The sequence below is a fragment of the Rutilus rutilus genome (assembly GCF_951802725.1).
Source record: "Rutilus rutilus genome assembly, chromosome: 1".
NCBI classification, from domain to species: Eukaryota; Metazoa; Chordata; class Actinopteri; order Cypriniformes; family Leuciscidae; genus Rutilus; species Rutilus rutilus.
In genome coordinates this window covers 12,041,717-12,062,373 of record NC_140209.1, presented here as the reverse complement: position 1 = coordinate 12,062,373, position 20,657 = coordinate 12,041,717, and the positions used below count along the sequence as shown (strand labels likewise).

At 41.2% G+C, this 20,657-nt stretch overlaps 1 protein-coding gene across 8 annotated transcripts in view; it reads left to right on the top strand.

The window, feature by feature from the left end:
* The window catches only part of LOC311287692 (uncharacterized protein), a 412,610-nt gene extending 392,255 nt beyond the window's left edge, over positions 1–20,355 (top strand). For 5 of the 8 annotated variants that reach the window (XM_084404705.1, XM_084404704.1, XM_084404702.1 and 2 more), the window contains 10 exons: positions 6,161–7,618; positions 7,715–8,071; positions 8,378–8,464; positions 13,000–13,086; positions 17,917–17,961; positions 18,050–18,124; positions 18,419–18,447; positions 18,539–18,613; positions 18,763–18,831; positions 18,953–20,355. In XM_084404705.1, coding sequence (XP_084260831.1) covers positions 7,216–7,618; positions 7,715–8,071; positions 8,378–8,464; positions 13,000–13,086; positions 17,917–17,961; positions 18,050–18,124; positions 18,419–18,447; positions 18,539–18,613; positions 18,763–18,831; positions 18,953–19,063 — 1,338 coding nt within the window. In that variant the 5' untranslated portion in view covers positions 6,161–7,215 and the 3' untranslated portion in view covers positions 19,064–20,355. Of the gene's footprint in view, positions 1–4,682; positions 7,619–7,714; positions 8,072–8,377; positions 8,465–12,999; positions 13,087–17,916; positions 17,962–18,049; positions 18,125–18,418; positions 18,448–18,538; positions 18,614–18,762; positions 18,832–18,952 lie in introns of those variants that run through there. The other 3 variants (XM_084404708.1, XM_084404707.1, XM_084404701.1) reach the window with 3 other exon arrangements.
* Positions 20,356–20,657: the final 302 nt, after the last annotated feature.

Sequence of the window (20,657 nt, the reverse complement as noted above, 5' to 3'; positions counted from 1 at the left end):
ATCATGTCAATGCACACAAAATTACCAGAAAAAAGCAACAGAGTATGCCTTGCCTGTTTCAAATTAAACAATTTTAAATCAGGGTATCCGTGGGGTATTAAAGGTGATAAATAAATTTTGGGAAAATTAAGACCCTTAAAAGTCTTATCACGGCTTTATAAAGTCTTACATTTTGAAAGTATTTTTTCTGAATTAGCTGTCCAACAGTTTGAGTCCCAAAAACATCGTAAAAGTGTGTGAATTTAGTCATTTTTATTAAAAAAACGAACCGGTACATAAAAAAACTAGGCTATTGTGGGTGCGTTCGTAAATTGCCTCTGAGAGCACCAGAGCGGGCAGGCGGGCGGAAGTTCAAAAGCACAATGTACGCTCTGGCGTTCCCAGTGCGTATTACGAACGCACCGAAATGTTTTAAAGGTGAACTAAGTAACTTTTTTTTATCTTAACCGAACAGCTTCAGAGTCATTGGAATGGTTATATGACTGTTTTCGGGTTGAATGGTGGTCTTCTCGCACCCCTCGAGCACCTGTGAGACGAAAAACCACCCTTGCAACTTTGGGCCGGCGGGCGCTCGCGTGCTACCAATAGCTCGTGGCTTGATATGAGCTAGCTCGCCAGAGGCTGTTCACATATCGTGGCTTTTGCGCGCTCAAGTTTGTTCAAATGTAGGCGCGCGGGCAAGCGTGCTTATAATTGAAGCGACGCGCTAATTTTTTTACCAGGCGCAACGAGATGAAAAAAATCTAAACTTTTCAGAATGCCGCAAACGCACCGCAGGTCATGTGACAGGAACCAACCAATCACCCCTTTCCATAACAACACTGAAAGCTCAGTCAACATGATGGGGGTGCACCCAAACAACACTAATAAATATAAGCTAATGTGTAAATGTCAGTAATTTATCTTTTTTGACAAAAAAATTATTTAAAGGCTGAAATATGAGGTGTATTTTAATGTTTACGTGAACAAAAAGTGCATGTTGATGCTAATCGATTTGTTATTTGCTGTTTTTCGACTAAAATCAACTATAATTGTGTTTTTACAGTATAATATGCAAAAGTAAAATTTTCGATAAAAATAAATCTACCTCTCCCTCAGACACACACACACACACACACACACACACACACACACACACACACACACACACACACACACACACACACACACACACACACCTCTCTCTACAGCCAGACTGTGGTCACTCAGCCTGTACTTGGTCAGGGTCTTTCTCACTTTATGCTCTTTCACACAGCTCAGGTATTCTGCTGGTTTATAATCTCTTTTCAGGTGTAAATAGAGTTCCATCTTCTTTTGTGATTTAGTAGCATCTTTCCAATAGGAAATGTAATTTTGTTTTTGTAATTTGATAATTTGGTTGGGCCAGATAGTGCTGTGCTGGTCTGGCTGTAGTTTCAGCATGAGCTGAGAGAGTGCGCTCCGGTGCCGGTTCTGCTCCTGACACCACAGGGCCTCAGCCTGGTATGAGCTCGGGTCACTGTGCTCCGGTGCCGGTTCTGCTCCTGACACCGCAGGGCCTCAGCTGGTATGAGCTCGGGTCGCTGCGCTCTGGTGCCGGTTCTGCTCCTGACACCACAGGGCCTCAGCTGGTATGAGCTCGGGTCACTGCGCTCCAGTGCCGGTTCTGCTCCTGACACCGCAGGGCCTCAGCTGGTATGAGCTCGGGTCGCTGCGCTCTGGTGCCGGTTCTGCTCCTGACACCACAGGGCCTCAGCTGGTATGAGCTCGGGTCACTGCGCTCCAGTGCCGGTTCTGCTCCTGACACCGCAGGGCCTCAGCTGGTATGAGCTCGGGTCACTGCGCTTCAGGTGCTGGTAGAATTTCAAAGCTCTTTTTTGGATAGTGATCAGCAGGGGGTATTGTCCTAATTCAGCTCTGCACGAGTTGTTTGGTGTCGCTCTGTTTACTTTTAGGATGCTTTTACAAATTTGGGTATGCAGAGTTTCGATTTCTTCTTTTTCCCATTTTGAGAAATCTTGGGTTTTCAGAGGTCCCCATATCTCGCTGCCATACAGAGCAATGGGTTCGATTATTGCTTTTAGGATTTTTAGCCAGGTTTGAATTGGAATTTCATGTCGAATAGTGTTTTTAATCATGTAGAAGACTCTCATTGCTTTTGCTTTCAGTTCATTCACAGCCAGATTAAAGTTCCCTGTTGAACTCAGCTTTAGTCCCAGATATGTGTTATCGTGGGTGTGTTGGAGGACTTGGTTTCCTGCTCTGAAAACGTATTTATTTTCCCTACACCTGGATCTATTTTGAAAAATCATTATTTTTGTTTTAGCGAAGTTAATTTTGAGAGCCCACGTTAGACTGAATGTCTCTACGACGTCGAGGAGCTGTTGTAGTCCCTCTTTTGTTTCTGACAGAATGACTAAATCATCTGCAAAGAGGAGACATCTGATCTCTGAGTCCGTCAGGGTTGGGCCGGGGGCAGTGGAGTTATTTAAGGCTTTGGCTAATTCATTTATATAAATGTTAAATAGAGTGGGGCTCAATGGGCAACCTTGTCTGACTCCTTGATTTTGGGGGAAAAATTCTGTTCGACTATTCCCTATTTTTACAGCACATGTGTTGTTTTTATACATGGTGTTTATCAGATCAAATGTTTTCCCTCCAATCCCATTTTCCAGTAGTTTTAGGAAGAGTCCTTCGTGCCAGATCGAGTCGAAAGCCTTCTCAAAGTCGATAAAGCAAGCAAAGACTTTAGATTTATTCTGGTATACATGTTTATCAATGATGGTGTGGAGGGTGTAGATGTGGTCAGATGTTCTGTGTTTGGGCAGAAAACCAATCTGACTTTTGTCCAGAATTTTGTGTGTTTTAAGAAAGTTCTGCAGTCTTACATTAATAATCGAACAGAATATTTTCCCCAGGTTGCTATTGACACATATGCCTCGGTAATTGTTTGGCTCATATTTGTCTCCTTGTTTAAAGATCGGTGTAATCAGGCCTTGGTTCCAGGAGTCGGGGAAATATCCTACACTCAAAACAATGTTGAATAATTTGATTATTGCGGTTTTGAATTTGTCGTTGGTGTATTTGATCATTTCATTTAATATTCCGTCAATGCCACATGCCTTGTTGGGTTTTAAAGCATGCAGTCTCTCTGTAAGCTCATCTACAGTGATTGGGAAATCTAGGGGGTTCTGGTTGTCTTTAATTTTTTCTTTCAGGATTTCTAATTTGTTTTTTAATTCATTTCGAGCAGGATTTGTTTCATGTGTTTTGTACAGATTTTCAAAGTGTGTCCTCCATATGTCCCCGTTTTGAATGGCCAGTTCTTCCTGCTGTGGTCTATAGAGAGTGTTCCAGTTGTTCCAGAAGTTACTGGTATTTATTGACTCTTCCATTTCTTGAAATAATTGTTCTGTGTGTTTTTCCTTTTTTACTCTTAGAGTTTGTTTGTACAGTCTAAGAGCTTCATGATACTGATGGCGGAGTTCTTCATTGTCAGGATCTCTGTGTTTTTGATTTGACAGATTTCGTACTGTTGTTCGGGTATGTTTGCACTCACTGTCAAACCACGTTTCGTTGGTGTTTTTTGGTTTCCTTTTTGATGATTTCTTTTTCAAATTGCACATGGATGCTGTTTGGTGGAATATGTTGGTAATGTCACTTAGTGCCAGATTTATGCCTAATTTATTTTGTGAATATGTGTTAGTTATAAATTTGTCTAATAATAATTGGATAGTTTGGCTTTCTATTGCATTTTGATAATTTTCTGTGCTGTTTTTTGTCCACTTGTAGGGCTGTTGCAGCTTCAGTAAATGAGAGGGCTGTCTGCGTGATTCATTGGTATGAGTTCGTCTTAAATATAGTGTAATTGTACAGTGGTCTGACAGAGGTGTTTGAGGACTGACTGTGAATGCTCTGAGATGCACTGGGTCAATGTCTGTGATGAAGTAATCGACAGTACTGTTGCCCAGGAAAGAATTAAAGGTATAACAACCAAAAGAGTCTCCCCGTATGCGGCCGTTCACTATATACAGGCCCAGTGATCGACAGAGCTCAAGTAGACTTCTTCCACTTCTGTTTGTAAATTGGTCATAATTATTTCTGAGCTGGTATGAGGGCAGAGGGTGGCTGGTGTTTGTATACTTGTCTCCCTGTGTGCTGACAAAGTCTGGTTCGTTTCCAGTTCTGGCGTTTAAATCGCCACACATTAACACATTCCCTTTGGTCTGGAAATGGCTAATCTCATCTTGCAGGATGGAGAAGGTGTCTTCACTGTAATAGGGGGACTCGGCTGGGTCCCTCTCTCTCTCTCTCTCTCTCTCTCTCTCTCTCTCTCTCTCTCTCTCTCTCTCTCTCTCTCTCTCACCACTTGCTGTTGTCTCTCTCTCATCACTTGCTGTTGTCTCTCTCTCATCACTTGCTGTTGTCTCTCTCTCATCACTTGCTGTTGTCTCTCTCTCTCATCACTTGCTGTTGTCTCTCTCTCATCGCTTGCTGTTGTCTCTCTCTCACCACTTGCTGTTGTCTCTCTCTCATCACTTGCTGTTGTCTCTCTCTCATCACTTGCTGTCTCATCACTTGCTGTTGTCTCTCTCTCTCATCACTTGCTGTTGTCTCTCTCTCACCACTTGCTGTTGTCTCTCTCTCATCACTTGCTGTTGTCTCTCTCTCTCATCACTTGCTGTTGTCTCTCTCTCATCGCTTGCTGTTGTCTCTCTCTCATCACTTGCTGTTGTCTCTCTCTCTCATCACTTGCTGTTGTCTCTCTCTCATCACTTGCTGTTGTCTCTCTCTCATCACTTGCTGTTGTCTCTCTCTCTCTCTCATCATTTGCTGTTGTCTCTCTCTCTCATCACTTGCTGTTGTCTCTCTCTCTCACACACACACACACACACACACACACACACACACACACACACACACACACACACACACACAGAGACTCCCTCAAAACATGAGTTGAAGCATAAAGGCTTCAAGTGCTCTTGTGTTAGAGTGCTTCTAAGTCTGTTTTTAACAAACTTCAGGGTGGAAAAGCTCCTCTCGCAGGACACTTGAGTGGTCGATAACGTCAACAGAAATGTGTAGGCCAGTCCAATGACATGATATGCATCTGTCAGCAGATTGTATTGTGCCAGGACAAGATACACACAAATGGCACAGTTTTTACACATACAGACATTCTTATTAACCAGTTCTGGCCCTTCCACATCATGTGTGTCTTCATTACCACTGCCTTCAGATGCATCATCCGCTGTGTGTGTCCTCACCTGGTATTCTTTCAGAGGGGACAGCTTCAGTCTTTCCCACTGTCTGGCCAGGCGTAACAGCTCAGCCTGCAAAGTGCCAGCAGTGGCCCTCGAATCACATTTCAGCAAACAGTTGTTGAGGTTCTGCATCGCTGATCGAACGAGATTTACTACTAATCAAGGAACCGGCTTTACTGACGAGATGCGCATAACAATGTCATGCGATATATCACACAGCCCTACTTTCCAGCATTTAACTCACTCACACAGACTTTAGACTTCCAAAACGTGACGAGGAAAAAGAGGTGTTCGGTGGCTTTTACATCAAAGGCCGGCCCGACAGGCTATGCCATTTGGGGAGGGGCCGCTCACTGATCCCCCTGTTTTTGAAAATCCTAGACATGGTTGGACCTGCCGAACGGGTTGAGCACTTTTAGATACTGTGTTGAGCAGAGAGGCTGCACAGTTTGACCAGCGGGAAGCGGCCGCTCATCAGGCCGCCAGATGGTGTTGCTAATATAACTCACAATGTATAACTGTTATCAGACCGGCCCTCGCGGCCTCAAAACACTACCGGCCCACCGGGAAAAGTCCTGATTCTCCCGATTGCCACTCCGCTACTGAGGGAGCGTATAAAAAGGGATTCGAATACACCGTTTGCTTGTGTTGTGGTGAGACCTTGTGCTCATTAAACTAGTTTCCCTGCCATTGGTAAGCCTCGGCCTCCTTTTCATGTGTGGTTTCTTTAATGTGTGTATGTGTAACCTGCTCCTTCAGTCTTTTAATGTTTTCAGATTACTGCTTGATGATTGAAATAAAACTTTTGTATCTTTTGGTATCCACGTCTCAGGCCCTCCTTTCGATAACCACGTTCCTGTGTGTCCTTTGTAGGGGGTTAAATTCATTAATATTCATATTTCCCTGTTTAACAGGGTGGCGTAGTCAGCTATATCAGATAGAGGTTTCTTGCTCTCAAGCAACTCTCAAGAAAGAAGAGGAACTGTTTTCTGAATGTGTGTGAATTCACACGGTCTGCCTAAACTGGGTTCAGAGATGATCACAGGTGTGTGTGGGTTAAACCAGTGCGGTCAAACTAACTGAGTTCTCACAGCCAGCGATGACATGCTTCTGAAAACACTAGAGCTCAAAGCCACAACACAAAGAGACTGTCACGCAGGTATAGAAACACATGCGGCGAAGAAGAAGAAGATGAATATTTAATAAATCCAACAAGTAATCCAAACAGGAACCAGAGTAACATGCAACACATCCACTAAAGACGACACCGGACACTGACTGAACCAGAACTGACACAACATATTTTACGTCTTGCAGAAATGAGACTAACAGTAATTCTCTCGTGTGCAAAAGTAGCCAATAAACTGTTCAGAGCAGATGTGTGTTGAGACAGTGTGTTCACAGTATATGCACTTCTCACACGTTTCACACACACTTAAAGCAACACTTTAGTGTCACTATAGCAACTCTAGCAGGATTTAAACACTCATTTGATGAGAGGAAGTTCACAACCAGAGGAGGAGCTGATGATGTGTAAAGGAAGAGCTGTAACTATATATAATGAAGAGAAAGACTGACAGAAACACAAAATGGCTGATAAGTGTGATCTGTGTCTGCTGGGACTGATCATTCTCTCTTCACTTCTCACAGGTAAAGAAATCTGTATTTTCTCTAAAGACATTTAGTGGAATTAGTCTGGAAAGAGTTCATTTGAACATGCTCAGTTTATTCTTGCACACATTCATGTTGTGATCTCAGAGTTGTGTATTGATACACACAGATCATACTGTATTATTCCTGATACTGGACATAGTGTCACTCAAACATCTGATGATGAAGAATTATCTTCATATTGAGAGTGTGTCAGTGATTTTAACAGCTCTCTGATAAAGACTAATAGTTTATTCTGGAGAGTGTGTTGTTTGCTCTAAGTGAGGAAAAATAATATGATTTAAAACTTCTGCTTTTTATGCTGGTATGTTTTATGTTTCATTTATTAATATATATCATAATGATCACTGAGATATACTGTGTTTCAGGTATCAGTGGAGTGAATGAGACTCATGTGTTCATCAGTTCTGGTGAAAATGTGTGTCTGTCCTGTAATAATGCTCTTTCTGACTGCAAATCTAAAACTACATGGACTCACAGCAATCCTTCAGGATCAGTTGAACTGATTACTAAAGGGATAAAGAATAAAGACAAAGAGAGACATGAGAGACTGAGTCTGGAGTCTGACTGCTCTCTGAACATCAAGAACGTCACAGAAGAAGATTATGGATCTTACACCTGCCAACAATGGATAGATGTGAATGGACAACCAGACCAAAAACAAGGAGCTGATGATTATGTTTATCTGCATGTTCTTCATGGTACGTTTATGATTATGTGATCAATTTGAAAAGGGCAGATTCTCACTTTAAACTCAGACGATGATTGAAGAGTCTGTGATTTGTGTCCGTGTTCAGTTTCAGTGTCTCCATCATCATCATCATCATCATCATCTTCATCATCATCCTCACAGACTGAGATCAGTCCAGGCCGCTCTGTGACTCTCTCCTGTCAGTTGTATTCAGATACTGGACTCTCCTGTGATTATTTGGTTCGTTCTAAGGGAATTGAGCTGTTGTGGGTGAATCAGACTGGTGTTGATCTGAAGACAGACTCCAGATATCAGATATTATCATCATCATCAGATCAATATCACTGTATCATCACTCTGACTACAACACTCCTGAATGAAGATGACAACAGAGAGTGGAGATGTCTTCTTGCTCACCGAAATGAAGTCAAGACCTCAGTCAGATACACTGTCAAGTATTCAGGTGAGAAAACAGTGTTAGAAGACCCTCATAATGTCAGTAACACTAAGGTCTATCAGTATCACTAAACCAGAACAAACTGAGGGAACAAAAGCTTCTTTGACTCTCACAGAAGAGTAACTCAAAGCATTGCTTCAAACTAATGAACTGCAGTGAAGTAACAGTCCAAAACGTGATGCTGGAAATAATAAAGGAATTGAAACTTGACAGCAAAAATATTAACTTTTTATGTAATGTGATGATCAAAGTTAAAATATGATGGTCATATTGTACAGTATTAATGATCTGAACTAACATTCATCTTCACAGCTCAAGCTGATTCAACGACAGCAGTGAATCCAGTCCACATCACACACTCTCAGGATCCCTCAACTAGAAACACACACATTTCTAAAGGTACATCATCACTGTCTTTCTCACATCAGTGAACCCATTTACTCCTAAAACGCCTATAAAAACCTGTTATTCTAGGATAAAAATCCCCTTATCTCCTGAGGGTTTTCTGAAAAAATACTAAGAAGTGTCAACGTCTACCAAAACCTTAATATCTAAGCCTCTGTAGCTCTTAGAAACATGAAATAAAATACATTTTAAAGGGTAAGAATCATGGGTTTTACGAGAACTAATCACGGGGAAGAATCACGGGAACACGAATGAAGTTTCTAACGGATAAATAAAGTTCTTTGAATTGAATTTTTATTCAAACTTGCTCCCTTAGCACTAACATAACACATTTTTCTAAAAATTCTCAAAATCATATGGGGAAGAAAACAAATATAAATCAATTATATAAAATATAACAAATAACATTTTAAACATGCCAACACACTGAACAAGGCATCTTGTTATGAGAGAGAGGTGTGGAAAGTCCTGAGGTTGAACTGGGAACAGTCTCAGTCTCTGAGCTCCATGGCTCACATCTCTCCTCTTTGGCTTTTGAACAGCATTATCCTCACACAGACAGACAGACACACTGACTGACTGACACACACACACACACACACACACACACACACACACACACACACACACAGAGTCAGATCAAATCATTTGTGGCGAACGACATGGTACATGAAGCACTCACGGTGCAGAGGAAGGTTACACTGCCTGCACCCCATCAGAGTTGACCCAGGACACACGTCGGTGCCGCAGTGCTTCAGAGAACACTCCCTGCAGGTCTTCCTCTTGTTGTTGATCTGGACCACGTCATGCTCAGTAGAAGCTCCAGTTGGGCTGGTGGGGAGCACATTAGGAGCACTTCTCGCAGTGACGGGGACGATCAGCTCCTGGGTCAGATCCTCCAGCCAGTCCTTGTAGCCGCCCCTCCTGTACTTCCACTCCGCTCCTCCCGCAGACTTGACAGCCACAAAGGCATTGCAGCACGCCACCATAACAAAGTAAAAGAATAGCCTCCTCCACCACTTCGTAGACCGATGATGGATCTGGTAGTAGCCCACCATCTGGTCCAGAAGATCGACTCCTTTCATATGTTGCTGATAGTCAGCAAGGCATGCTGGCACCCGAACCTCCGTCTGGCGTTGACCATTGGCCTTCCTCCTCACTAACCCATGAGCTGTCGGGTCATGGTAGTTGGAGAGGACCATCACAGCCTTGGTGTCTTGCCAGACGCAGAAGGTCAAGTCATCCCGCTGCGCCACATTGAACTCATGCTTGTTCAACTCAGCCTTCTTTGTGAGCTGCTTATTCTTGGGGAGGTCCTTCCTGTTGGCATGCACCGTTCCACAAGCTTGCACCCCCCTGACCTTGAGGTCCTCCATCAACTTCACACTGGTGTAAAAGCTGTCCATGTATACGGACAGGTTGGACCCATAATAAGGGGTCTACAGGTCTTTCTCCGTCTTACCCTGAATGGCACCCGTGTACACCTGAAAATGGGTGACGTATAGAGGTCGACCGATATGGTTTTTTTCAGGCCGATGCCGATGCCGATCTTTTGAAATCCGGGTCGGCCGATGGCCGATTAATGCTGCCGATTTATTTTTGGCCGATATTTGGCCGATTATGTGCTTGTTTTTAACCTCTATTTGAAAGATCAAATGTAACACAAATAATTACTTAAGATAGACAAAATTTCTCAACAAAAACATTTATTGAACACTTTACCAATCTGCACTTGTACAAAAGACAAAAAGAACTTGAGATATGTTTGGTAATTGTACCTGAATGAATTGAAAATTAATTTGCTACTAATTTCAGATTAATATATTTGTTTTCCTTAACATTTTAATTAACAGTAACTTAAACACTTTGCAGTTTGAATGATGTCCTGATAAACAAAATGACAGAGTATGTTTTTATGTTTCCACTGTTCGATCGCGCCCGCGCCTCACACACACACACGCGCGCGCGCGTTTGCACACAAATATAAGTAAACACTTTGCGATCTCGATCGCGCCCGCGCCTCTCTCTCTCTCTCTCTCTCTCTCTCTCTCTCACACACACACAACATATTCCAGCATTGCAATCTTTACATCGCAGCCGGAGCTAAAGCGGAGCTACAGATTAGGCGTCCCTAAAGAACTCGCGTATCTAACAGTAGTTCCGCATTACTTTGCACGCGACTTTTATTTATTTTTATAGCGTGTATTCTCCGTGGAAATGTATACACCGAACCGTGACGCCTGTACCGTTTTGGTTCAATACGAATACATGTACCGTTCCACCCCTAGTCTACAGTGAAATACAGTCACACATTACACTACTGTTTGGCCAGCATTTTAACCGTGTTTAATCCAGCTAGCTAACGGAATGTTAAAGTTAACTGCTGACTAGTGTCAAGTGCAGCGAAGCGATGTTTCTGTTATTCTAACGTCCGTTTTCAGAGCATCCAAGAGAAGCACAGACATAACAGTAGCACTGATATGAAGCACAGAAATGCGCGTTGATATTCGGTCCGGTAAATAACGGTCGTTAAGGCACCAGTGCCGTATTAGCTCCGGGTCTATCTGTAGCTACCCAACCCTAGCGACAACGACGCTAGTAAAGCAAAGCCAGTCCTTCACTATATAGTTGGTCTCTTTTTTTATTACTTATTTCTCTGCATTGAGTGACAACCCTTTCAAATATAAGACACACAAACAGAACAAATAAAAGTCTCAGATTCACTGTCTGTAAATATTTGCTTACTTATTGTGACATGATAGCAACCCTTCTGCTGTGCTAATGCAACCTCAACTACGCTATCAATTTCAAAGTAGCTGAACGTCATGTCGCCTATTCATGTTTTTTCTCTAAGTTGGCAGTAACATATCAAAAGTTTTTAATTAAATATAAAAGAGTGTTCTCCAAGGAACTTAGCTCCTTCCTTAAGCACTGGATGAGGTCTGCTCACTCTGCTGGAGAATGACTCTAGGCGCGGCGTGCGTCGAACGCGTGTTCCACAACAACAACACTAGGCTGCCCACAGATGCGCCTGCCTAATAATCGGCTTGATACACTTGGATATTGGCCGATGCCGATTATGTTAAAAATGCAAAAAATCGTCCGATCAATCGGCCGGCCGATGAATCGGTCGACCTCTAGTGACGTAGCCTGATTTGCTCTCCGCCATGACCCACACCTTTATTCCCCACTTTACCGGCTTCATGGGGAGGTACTGCCGGAAGCCCAGGCGTCCCTTGTACTTCACCATGGACTCATCCACAGTCACGAAGCCATTGACCTCATAGAGTGCCTGGAATCTAACCAGGAGGAAGTCCATCCATTGCCGGATCTTCCAGAGCTTGTCCGTTTTGTCCACAGCAGGGTCCATGCTATCTTGGAGATGGAGATATCTGAAAATGCATAATAATAATTTATTCATTATGCCATTATTGTATTAATATTTATTATGCTATTTATTCATTATGCCAGTATTTTACTTATATATTAACATTATTGTATTTATTATTATCACTATCAACCATCATCACCATAATTATATCATTTATTATGCTATTTATTCATTATGCCATTATTGTATTACTAGTTATTATGCTAGTTATTCATTATAAAAAGAAAACAAAACACAAATCATTACCTCCAGATCATGTCGAAGTGGTCCCTTGTCATGGCCTTGGGGACGTTGGTCTGGTACAACCATCTTGTCTGCCTCCAGAAATCCCTGCGTGCTGGCAGCTTCAATATAGCGAAGGCGAGACACAGCCTGATAAATGTCTTCATCTCCGTTTTGGAGACAGGGTTCCACTTCGAGTTGGTGTGGGTCTGACCGCGGGTCTGTTCGGCGTACCGATTAGTATCCGTCACCAACATGTCCCAAAGCTCATCGGTAAAAATACACGAAAAGACATCCAGGGGGCTAGCATCCTCGGGGATCGGCTGTTTCACCCCCGGTTTGCGGGTGAGCTGCTCTGCCTTGCACTGCTGGTAACCCTCGGTTCTCCAGTCTCCCTGAAATCCGTAAAAGCCATCCCCCTCCTCTGCTTCTGTGTCCCACAAATCTCACTCCTGTGCTCTATCCAATGGTTCATCTGGCATGTTTTCATCATAATCATCCTCTACCACCTCCTCCCTCTCAAACTCCTCACTATCTTCCAACTCAATGTCACTGCCCTCGCTGTCAAAATCCTCCTCTGTCGTTGCCATTTTCTCGCTCGCGTCTCCAAAGAAAATCCAAAATAAATGCACGTGTATGTCTGATTGATTGACGTGATTTTCAGCGAACCACAGTACATTTGGGTGGTCACGTGGTCGTTAAAAAATCAACAAGACCCACCACATGTGTATTTGAACCAATGACAGTGTGTTCTATGCTGCGCGCATCATGAAAAGGATGACGAATACAAATGCAGAGTGCAACCCAAATAACACGTAGATGTAATGTTGCAGCATTCAGCACAAATGGGCCGAATCAAAATACAATTGTCATATTGTACAGTATTAATGATCTGAACTAACATTCATCTTCACAGCTCAAGCTGATTCAACAACAGCAGTGAATCCAGTCCACATCACACACTCTCAGGATCCCTCAACTAGAAACACACACGTTTCTAAAGGTACATCATCACTGTCTTTCTCACATCAGTGCTTTCCAGAGCATAATGCTAGAGTTATCTTCAGTGTTAACTCATCAAAATATGACTGTCATATTCTACAGTATGATTGTCACATTGAGTTGTTGTTTTAGTTTCATTTCATGGACTTTTATTGTGTGTCCCAATTAGCGTACTTATGCATATTCTATGACAAGTTTAGTATAAACAGTAGAGTAGTGTGTTCATATAACACTCCGCTTCTTTCACTCGATTCTCCCAGAATGTCACGGTATGCACACAAAAAGGGTAAGATCCATGTGCAGTTTAATGGGGTAATCCGTAATAATGAACCAGCCAGGCAAAGGGTCAAAATCCATACAAAGACAGTCCACAAACAAGAAACAATACAGGAATAGATCTCAGAAGTGCAATCTGACATCAAACAAGGACTCCATGACAATAACTGAAACAGACAGGGTATAAATAGACAGATGCAAACAATGTGAGTGGGAACAGCTGTGTGCAATGATCAGTGATGAGTTCAGACAAAGGATTATGGGAAATGCAGTTCATGATGTGGTGGTGATGGTATGGGGAAGAGACCTCTAGTGGACACCCAGGGTACACCAACCAGACACTATGACACAGAAAGCATCACATGAAGACGATATGTTGAGCTCATCCATGCAGCGCATTCACTGTAGATCCATGAAAAACACCAAAGAGACATAAAATACTGCTCATCCACTCACACAATTACCAAAAACATACATGTAAAAGTGAACAAAACAAATATACAAAATAAGAGAGAAACACAAAATAAGCCGTACACTCGTAATGCTCAGCAACAAGTTTAACATATAAAACTTCAGTTATTCAAGTCTGGGTGTCTTATGACTCCAATATGAAATAAACTGATTTAAATATCTTTTTTAAAAGAATATTTTTTATCTTAAAGAAAAATAGTTATCTCTGCCTACATTTTGTTTCTGTCTGACCAGAGAAAGTTTGTCCTGTCATTCACCTCAACAGCTCAGATGAAACTGAAGAGAAAATGGCCGACTTCACTTATTTTTATTTTTTTATTTTTTTTACTCTAATGCTCAATTCGCCTACTTAGGGACTGTTCGTTTTTTATTTAAGGGGCCACCGGAGGAGTTTTGAGATCTGTTGTCAAAAAAGACATGACCCTCCCTTCGCCAGCAATACATTTTTCTATGACCCTCCAAAATGATTGTGAAAAAAGGCATGACCCTCCCCGATAATTTATTGATTAGCCTACTTCTGTACTGTTTTGCGCTTGGCAAAGATGTTCAGATAGACATTGTTTTTTTTTTAAACATAAACTCTTGCTTTCTCATCTTACTAGGGCTGTAACGATAGACCAAACCTATGATTCGGTTCGTATCACGATTTTTGATTTTAGATTTGAAAAGAAATCATGTTTTCGGTGCTGATGCGGTGTGACTCGTTCAACATGTGGGTGGCGCTGCCAACAAAGCATTTAAAAGCTGTCACAAAGAACCGGCAAAAGTATGATTATTAATATGTCAAATATAGCAAGGAGACATTTTAATTGTTTATTAATAAACAAGTGTTTTCTGTGTCGACTGCAAAGATGAAGTTGACGATGCGATCTTCTCAGAACGCGCCAGAGAGAAATGCACATTTCATAAGCAGAAAGCAGTCTGTTTTCCTTCGTTTTGAATTGTTCTGTTTAAAAGTAGACATTTCAAGCTTTCTATATATTTCTCAGGTCTGTGAGGCAAGTAGCATACCTTACGCTGAGTTTCAGTTCATTTATGAGACAAGAGTCCAGTTCACTCGCCCGCGCCTCCGTGTCATGATTATCTATTTTCTACAATATTTACTTCTTATTTATTAAATCCAGATGAAACATTGATTAAAATTAAGATACAATTAATAAAAAAACTAAATTCACTTTAAAGAAAGGCTTTGTGCTTTCTGTTTGAGGTCTCTGTGCACTTTCAGAGCAGTCATGTCCGTAATGGAGAACTGTCACGCTCGTAACATTGTTTTTTTTTTTTTTTTTTTTTTAACATAAATGCGTAATATAAAAAAATAATATTTTATGTTCTGTGGAGGCCGATCTTTATTCATCCGGTGGGTATATATCTTTTGGTTTGCGCAGTGTAGGCTAATTCATAGAATTACAAAAAAATATTTTGCCACCTAAAAGTTAAAGATTTTTTGTGTCACGTCACATGTGTATTTCCCTCATATTAAATATAAAACGCATGTGTAGACTGATATTTTTCTAATGTCTTGACTTCTTTCTTAAGGGAGTATGGATATATTAACAGACGTTTCAAAATATTGGTATTAAATGCATTTTCTGAGAATTTATATTTCAAGTTTTGACTGCAAATGTCACGTCCATAACACTGGAATCGTCCAATTTTAACAAATTTATCCTCAACTAGTTTTTGTGGTGTAGGTCTACGTATTTTATTATGTTTACTTAAATAATACTAATAGTAATTTAAAGATGTGGTAGCCCTACATCTTACACATCGTGGAAACAAAATAAGAATGGAAACTAAAATTGAGCGTCAGCGTCAGTTCTGGCAGGCCAGGTAGTCAAGACGCTGTCAGAGAATGTCTAATATGGTGAGAAGTTTCACTCTCACTACACTTCCGGCTTCTGAACTGGTTGCAGTTCCACTCTGATTCCATATGAGGGCGCTCACGGGACGAGTGCAGAATGAATGGAGGTCAATGGCGGTATACCCCTCAAAATCCACTTTTCTCAGGATATAATTTTTTGTCTAGTAATTTGAATGTTGTATTCGAAAGGAGATGCAAAGAAATTACACATTGCTGGGTGTTAGATTTTTTAGAGTCACTTATTTGCTTTAAAAAGTCTCAGAATGCTGACGTCATTAGCAGAATGCTAGCGTGTTATGGGCAACAACAACTCAACCTGAAAGAAATCAAAAGGACATAAGTACTCGTTCATTCAACTTTCGACCTAAAACCCACGTTGAACTTGCAAAATCTACAATCAGATCTGAGATTTCTCAACGGCAATCGGGTGAAAGAGACAAATTTAGCCGTCTAGCCCCATTGACTCCCATTCATTTTGCACTCATGGCGATCGCCCCCAGTGGAACTCTGGTGGTACTACAGCCAAAATTCGATACAATAGGGCTTAATAGGGAGTGGGCAGGCTCTCCGTAGACGGGCTCTGACGCTGCTAATGCTGTTTGCTAAGAACACTGTCCCGTCAGCTGATCTGCATTAGCTCGTTAACTCCCCTCGCTGCTCAATGGCCAAAGCTCAAACAAGGCGCCTTATTTAAAGCACATTCAGTTTGCTCATACATGCTTGCTGCTCGCTTCTGCTGATCTGTACGTTACGCTGGTAAAAAGTAGTTTAATTCCTTCATCTAGCTTGTTTCTCAGAAGATGGCTTAGTCATCTCTTCATAGCGCTTACACTGCAGACTGTCAAAACAGCTCAAGTCAGATAATTCTAGGTAACAGCATGTTTTAGCTATTGCAGTCTTGAATAGTCATTTCAGTAATTGATTAATTAATTTTTACCATAATATAAATGGCTAAATTAGGGTGGCTCAGACGACACCGTTCGAGACACTCAATTTCTGTTTTGGGGGGAATAGCTCATCAAGTCAAAATAATGTGAGAGCCCTTATGCTGCTGCTGCATCCCCTCATGCTGATAATGCTGTCTCTATATGCTGCTGCTATCTCCTCATACTGCTGCTGTCCCCTGACTTCTGCTAATTCATGATGGTCAGGGGACTCATCTGATCAGAACATGCTGCTGCTGTCCCCTGATTCTGCTAACTCATGGGTGGTCAGGACTCATCTGATTATAACATATTGCAAATTATTCGTAGATTACTAAGCATATAATTGTTAAAATAAAATCATCTTCTGTATCTCAGAGGACTGCCAGGTGTGGTTTTGTTTGGGGGGGATATTTTAGCTCTCACAGTCCTAAACTGTGTGAGAGTTCCCTAATGCTGCTGCTGCTGTCCTCTGACTCTCTGCTATTTCATGGTGCTCATGAAAGGTCAGAGGACTCCCTGAACAGAGCCATACCGCCAAATTTCAATTCAGGAACATCAACTTGTTTGCAATCTATTCAATGAAAATTCTTTATTTTTATTGTCTGTCTTTCAAATTCCCTCTGCACGCAATAGGACAGCGCTTCAACCAACCAGAGCGTTTTCCCAACAGCGGAGCTTAGTTGATAGATTCAACTTTTGCCATATCTGGCCGGCAAAACGACGAACACATCTTCCTTTATTTAAGAATGACTTAAGTGCCGTTCTTTGCTCTTTTCTCAAAGAAAAACTTAACTCCAAGTCCTCCCGAGTCGCGGCCAAAGCCGATTCGAAAGACCGTTGTTCTCCATCAGCAGCTGCCATTCTTTGTTTTCAAGTGGCAGCCGTTGCAACTCTGTCGTCATATGTTAAGCCCGCCCCCGCCTACTCTATACATGACGTGATTGGCCTGACCCAATTTAGGTTTTTGCAGCTAGAAGGTCTATTGAGAGTTGCTAGACCCCCCTGGCTGCGAAATACATTTTGCTGCCGCTAGGGTGCATCTAGATTTCTAGGCTATAGGCCTGTATGTGTGCTTGAGCTGTTGGAGAAAATATATTTGAAAAAAATCTAAATAAAAGTCTAATATCATACTATATGGAGTTGTGTGGTGTGACATGCTTCATGCTGCAATGCATGCTGGGAGCCTTGAGTTTTATATTATGGGTGGCTCCCAGCATGCATTGCGGCATGAAGCATGTCACCATTGTCGATGGCTTTTGTCTTTGTATATAATTGTCCCCATTCGTCCTTTTCACAGACTCTCAGGATCATTCAATTTCAAATTCGACTACAAAGACACCAGGTACATAATCACAGTGTTTTGTCTTTGTCTATAATTGTCCCCAATCTGCCCTGTCCGTCTCTGACTCTGTGCTCGATCTCTTCTTCAGTCATAGTGATTTCTGTCGCTGCAGTCGCTGTTCTCCTTCTTGCTCTTCTCTGGCTGATCTGCAGAAAAAGAGCTGGTGAGTTTTCAGATTTACTCCTTTACAACAATTAAAAACAGTTCAGATGAGCAAACAAACACATCATGTTCAGACTGTAAGTATCATAGAAACATGTGGATTATATGAAATTCTCAAACAGAAGTTTATTCCTGCCGAGAAATCCTGTAATGTCAATCTCAAAGAGTTATCAAGTCAAAAAAGATTTTTATTATTCATTTTAATGCTTCAACAAAATCTGATTGTTGAAAATCTTAATGCTTAACATTGTGTTTGATCATAAATACTCATATTTCATGAGGCACTTGTTTTCAGATAATAAAAGAGGGACTGGCGACTCTGCGGTGAGTTCAGTAATGCAGTGATTTAGATTTGATTACTGTCTTTAAAGCTCAATAAAGTGTCATTCATGCAGTTTAACTGTTTGTTCTGAAGGTCAAAGATGAGAATGATCATAAAGGGACGAATGAGACGATCAACATGTCCATTCCTCCCGCTGCAAGAGCCAATGTGAGTCCACTAAATCATCAAACATTACGTTCACTGTCTGTTCAATAATGTGATTTAAAAGCTTTTGTGTTATTCTACATATTATAGTGAGAGATATGTCTGTTCTGTGTGTTAAACTTGACTCTCTGCACGTTTGCATTGGTGTTTAGGAGCAGACAGATGATGTGACTTATTCTGAGGTCACTTCTTCCAATACAAAGCCAGTAAAATCACTCAGTGTGAGTAGATACCAGCACATGAGTTTGACTCTCAGATAAATCAAGCTCATGCTCTAATAATAATAATAATAATAATAATCGCTGGGGTTCAAACATTGATGGACAGAATCTGTTCTTTCAGGATCATGATGATACAGTGACTTATGCTGCCATCAGAGGAAGAGAAGATCAACCGCAGGATCAACTTTACGCCTCTGTGAACAAGAACAAGACCTTCACAAATAAACATTAATGATACAGATCATGAGCTCATCATATCAGGAGCAGACGGGAAGATTTCATCTCTCTGGTGTTTGGAGGAATTTTATATTTGTGTGTGAACAAGCAGATATTTGTTGAATATCCTTTGAATATGAATGAGATTTATTGTGAAAATTTAAAAAATACAATATTTATCTGTATATTTTAAACTGTTGATAAACACCAGTGATGTGCGGGTTGATCCAAAATGAGCGGTTACCCGCGGTTACGAGTCATCCAAAAATATTTTTAATGATATTCGGGTCGCGGTCGGTCGGGTCGTTTGAAATAAAGATGCCAATTAAACCTTTGTAATTTATATAATACTAGCCTGCCTATTTTTGTTTGTCTAAAATGTGTTAATAAAGACTTTATTAACATATTCTATGCCTGCATTATGTGCTTGTGGGCATCCACGTGGCGAAATAGCCTAAGCCTACTAATACAAGTGGGAAATCCTTATTTACCTTTTGAATGTTGAGCGTTATTAACTTTTGAATAAATGCTGACGCGGGACAAAATGCCCGATTTCCCAACACGTTGACCTGAGCAATGCCATTGTACCATTTTAATATGCTTTTAAACGCATATAGCTCAGTAATGTCAGTTTTATGTATTTTCTGAGAGGGGGCGGGATTTTTGTTGGGAAAGTCGGGGGAGAGACGCACACTTCGATTAGACTGGATAAACACGTCATGCAGCATCTTAATTGTTAAGAAAATGAATCGAAATAAATGAATAAATCATGCCTTTATTACATAACACTAGGCTACAGTATATCATACAGCATTCAGTAAAAGCTGTTCCAAAAGTGGGCCTTCTCGAAACATAAACATCGCATTTATCAATAATATGCATCCAGACAGCAACACCCCCCCGCACCCCTAGTTCCTACAGTACGTCTATGGCCCAATGACGCCACGATGAGCATTTACTACTTTTAAAAAATGCGGGTCAGGAAGCGAGTCGGGTACAATATTTTCTTTTCTTTTTTTGCGGTCCGAGTTGCGGATGGGTTAGTTGAAAACGTCGGTCGGGTGCGGGTTGTTTATACATTGACCCGCGCATCACTGATAAACACTGAGGGCTACATCTGCACTTCAGTTTCACTGTACAACCACAGGTAGACACTGAAAGCCTCTCACATCTCACAGGATATGATTTTTATCTCATTACACATTTTATCAACAGCTTATTGATATTGTTCATTTTTATTTTCTGCCGGCTTGGATTGTCTTCAATTGATTAAATATTTCAGTGTTAATTAAAGTCAGTAAAGAGAGAGATCTGTCTCATTCACTTTTACTTAATGTTTGTAGGCCATTTGCTTCATGTAATGATTGATTAAACTCATTTCTCATTTTATCGATCTCATTGTTATTGCCCATTTTTATTTTCTGCTGATTCTGCTTGAATCAGGAATAATTTTAGTTCTGAAAGCCATGAAGCATTATGTTTGCTTTTTGAGCTTTCCATGTTGTTCATTTCTCAATAGAGCTTTTAAGTGCCTAAGTTGTGTTAGCCGTTTTTTGTCTAACATAAAGGAAATGAAACTAGTTGTCTGGTTTCTTGTGGAACATATTTGG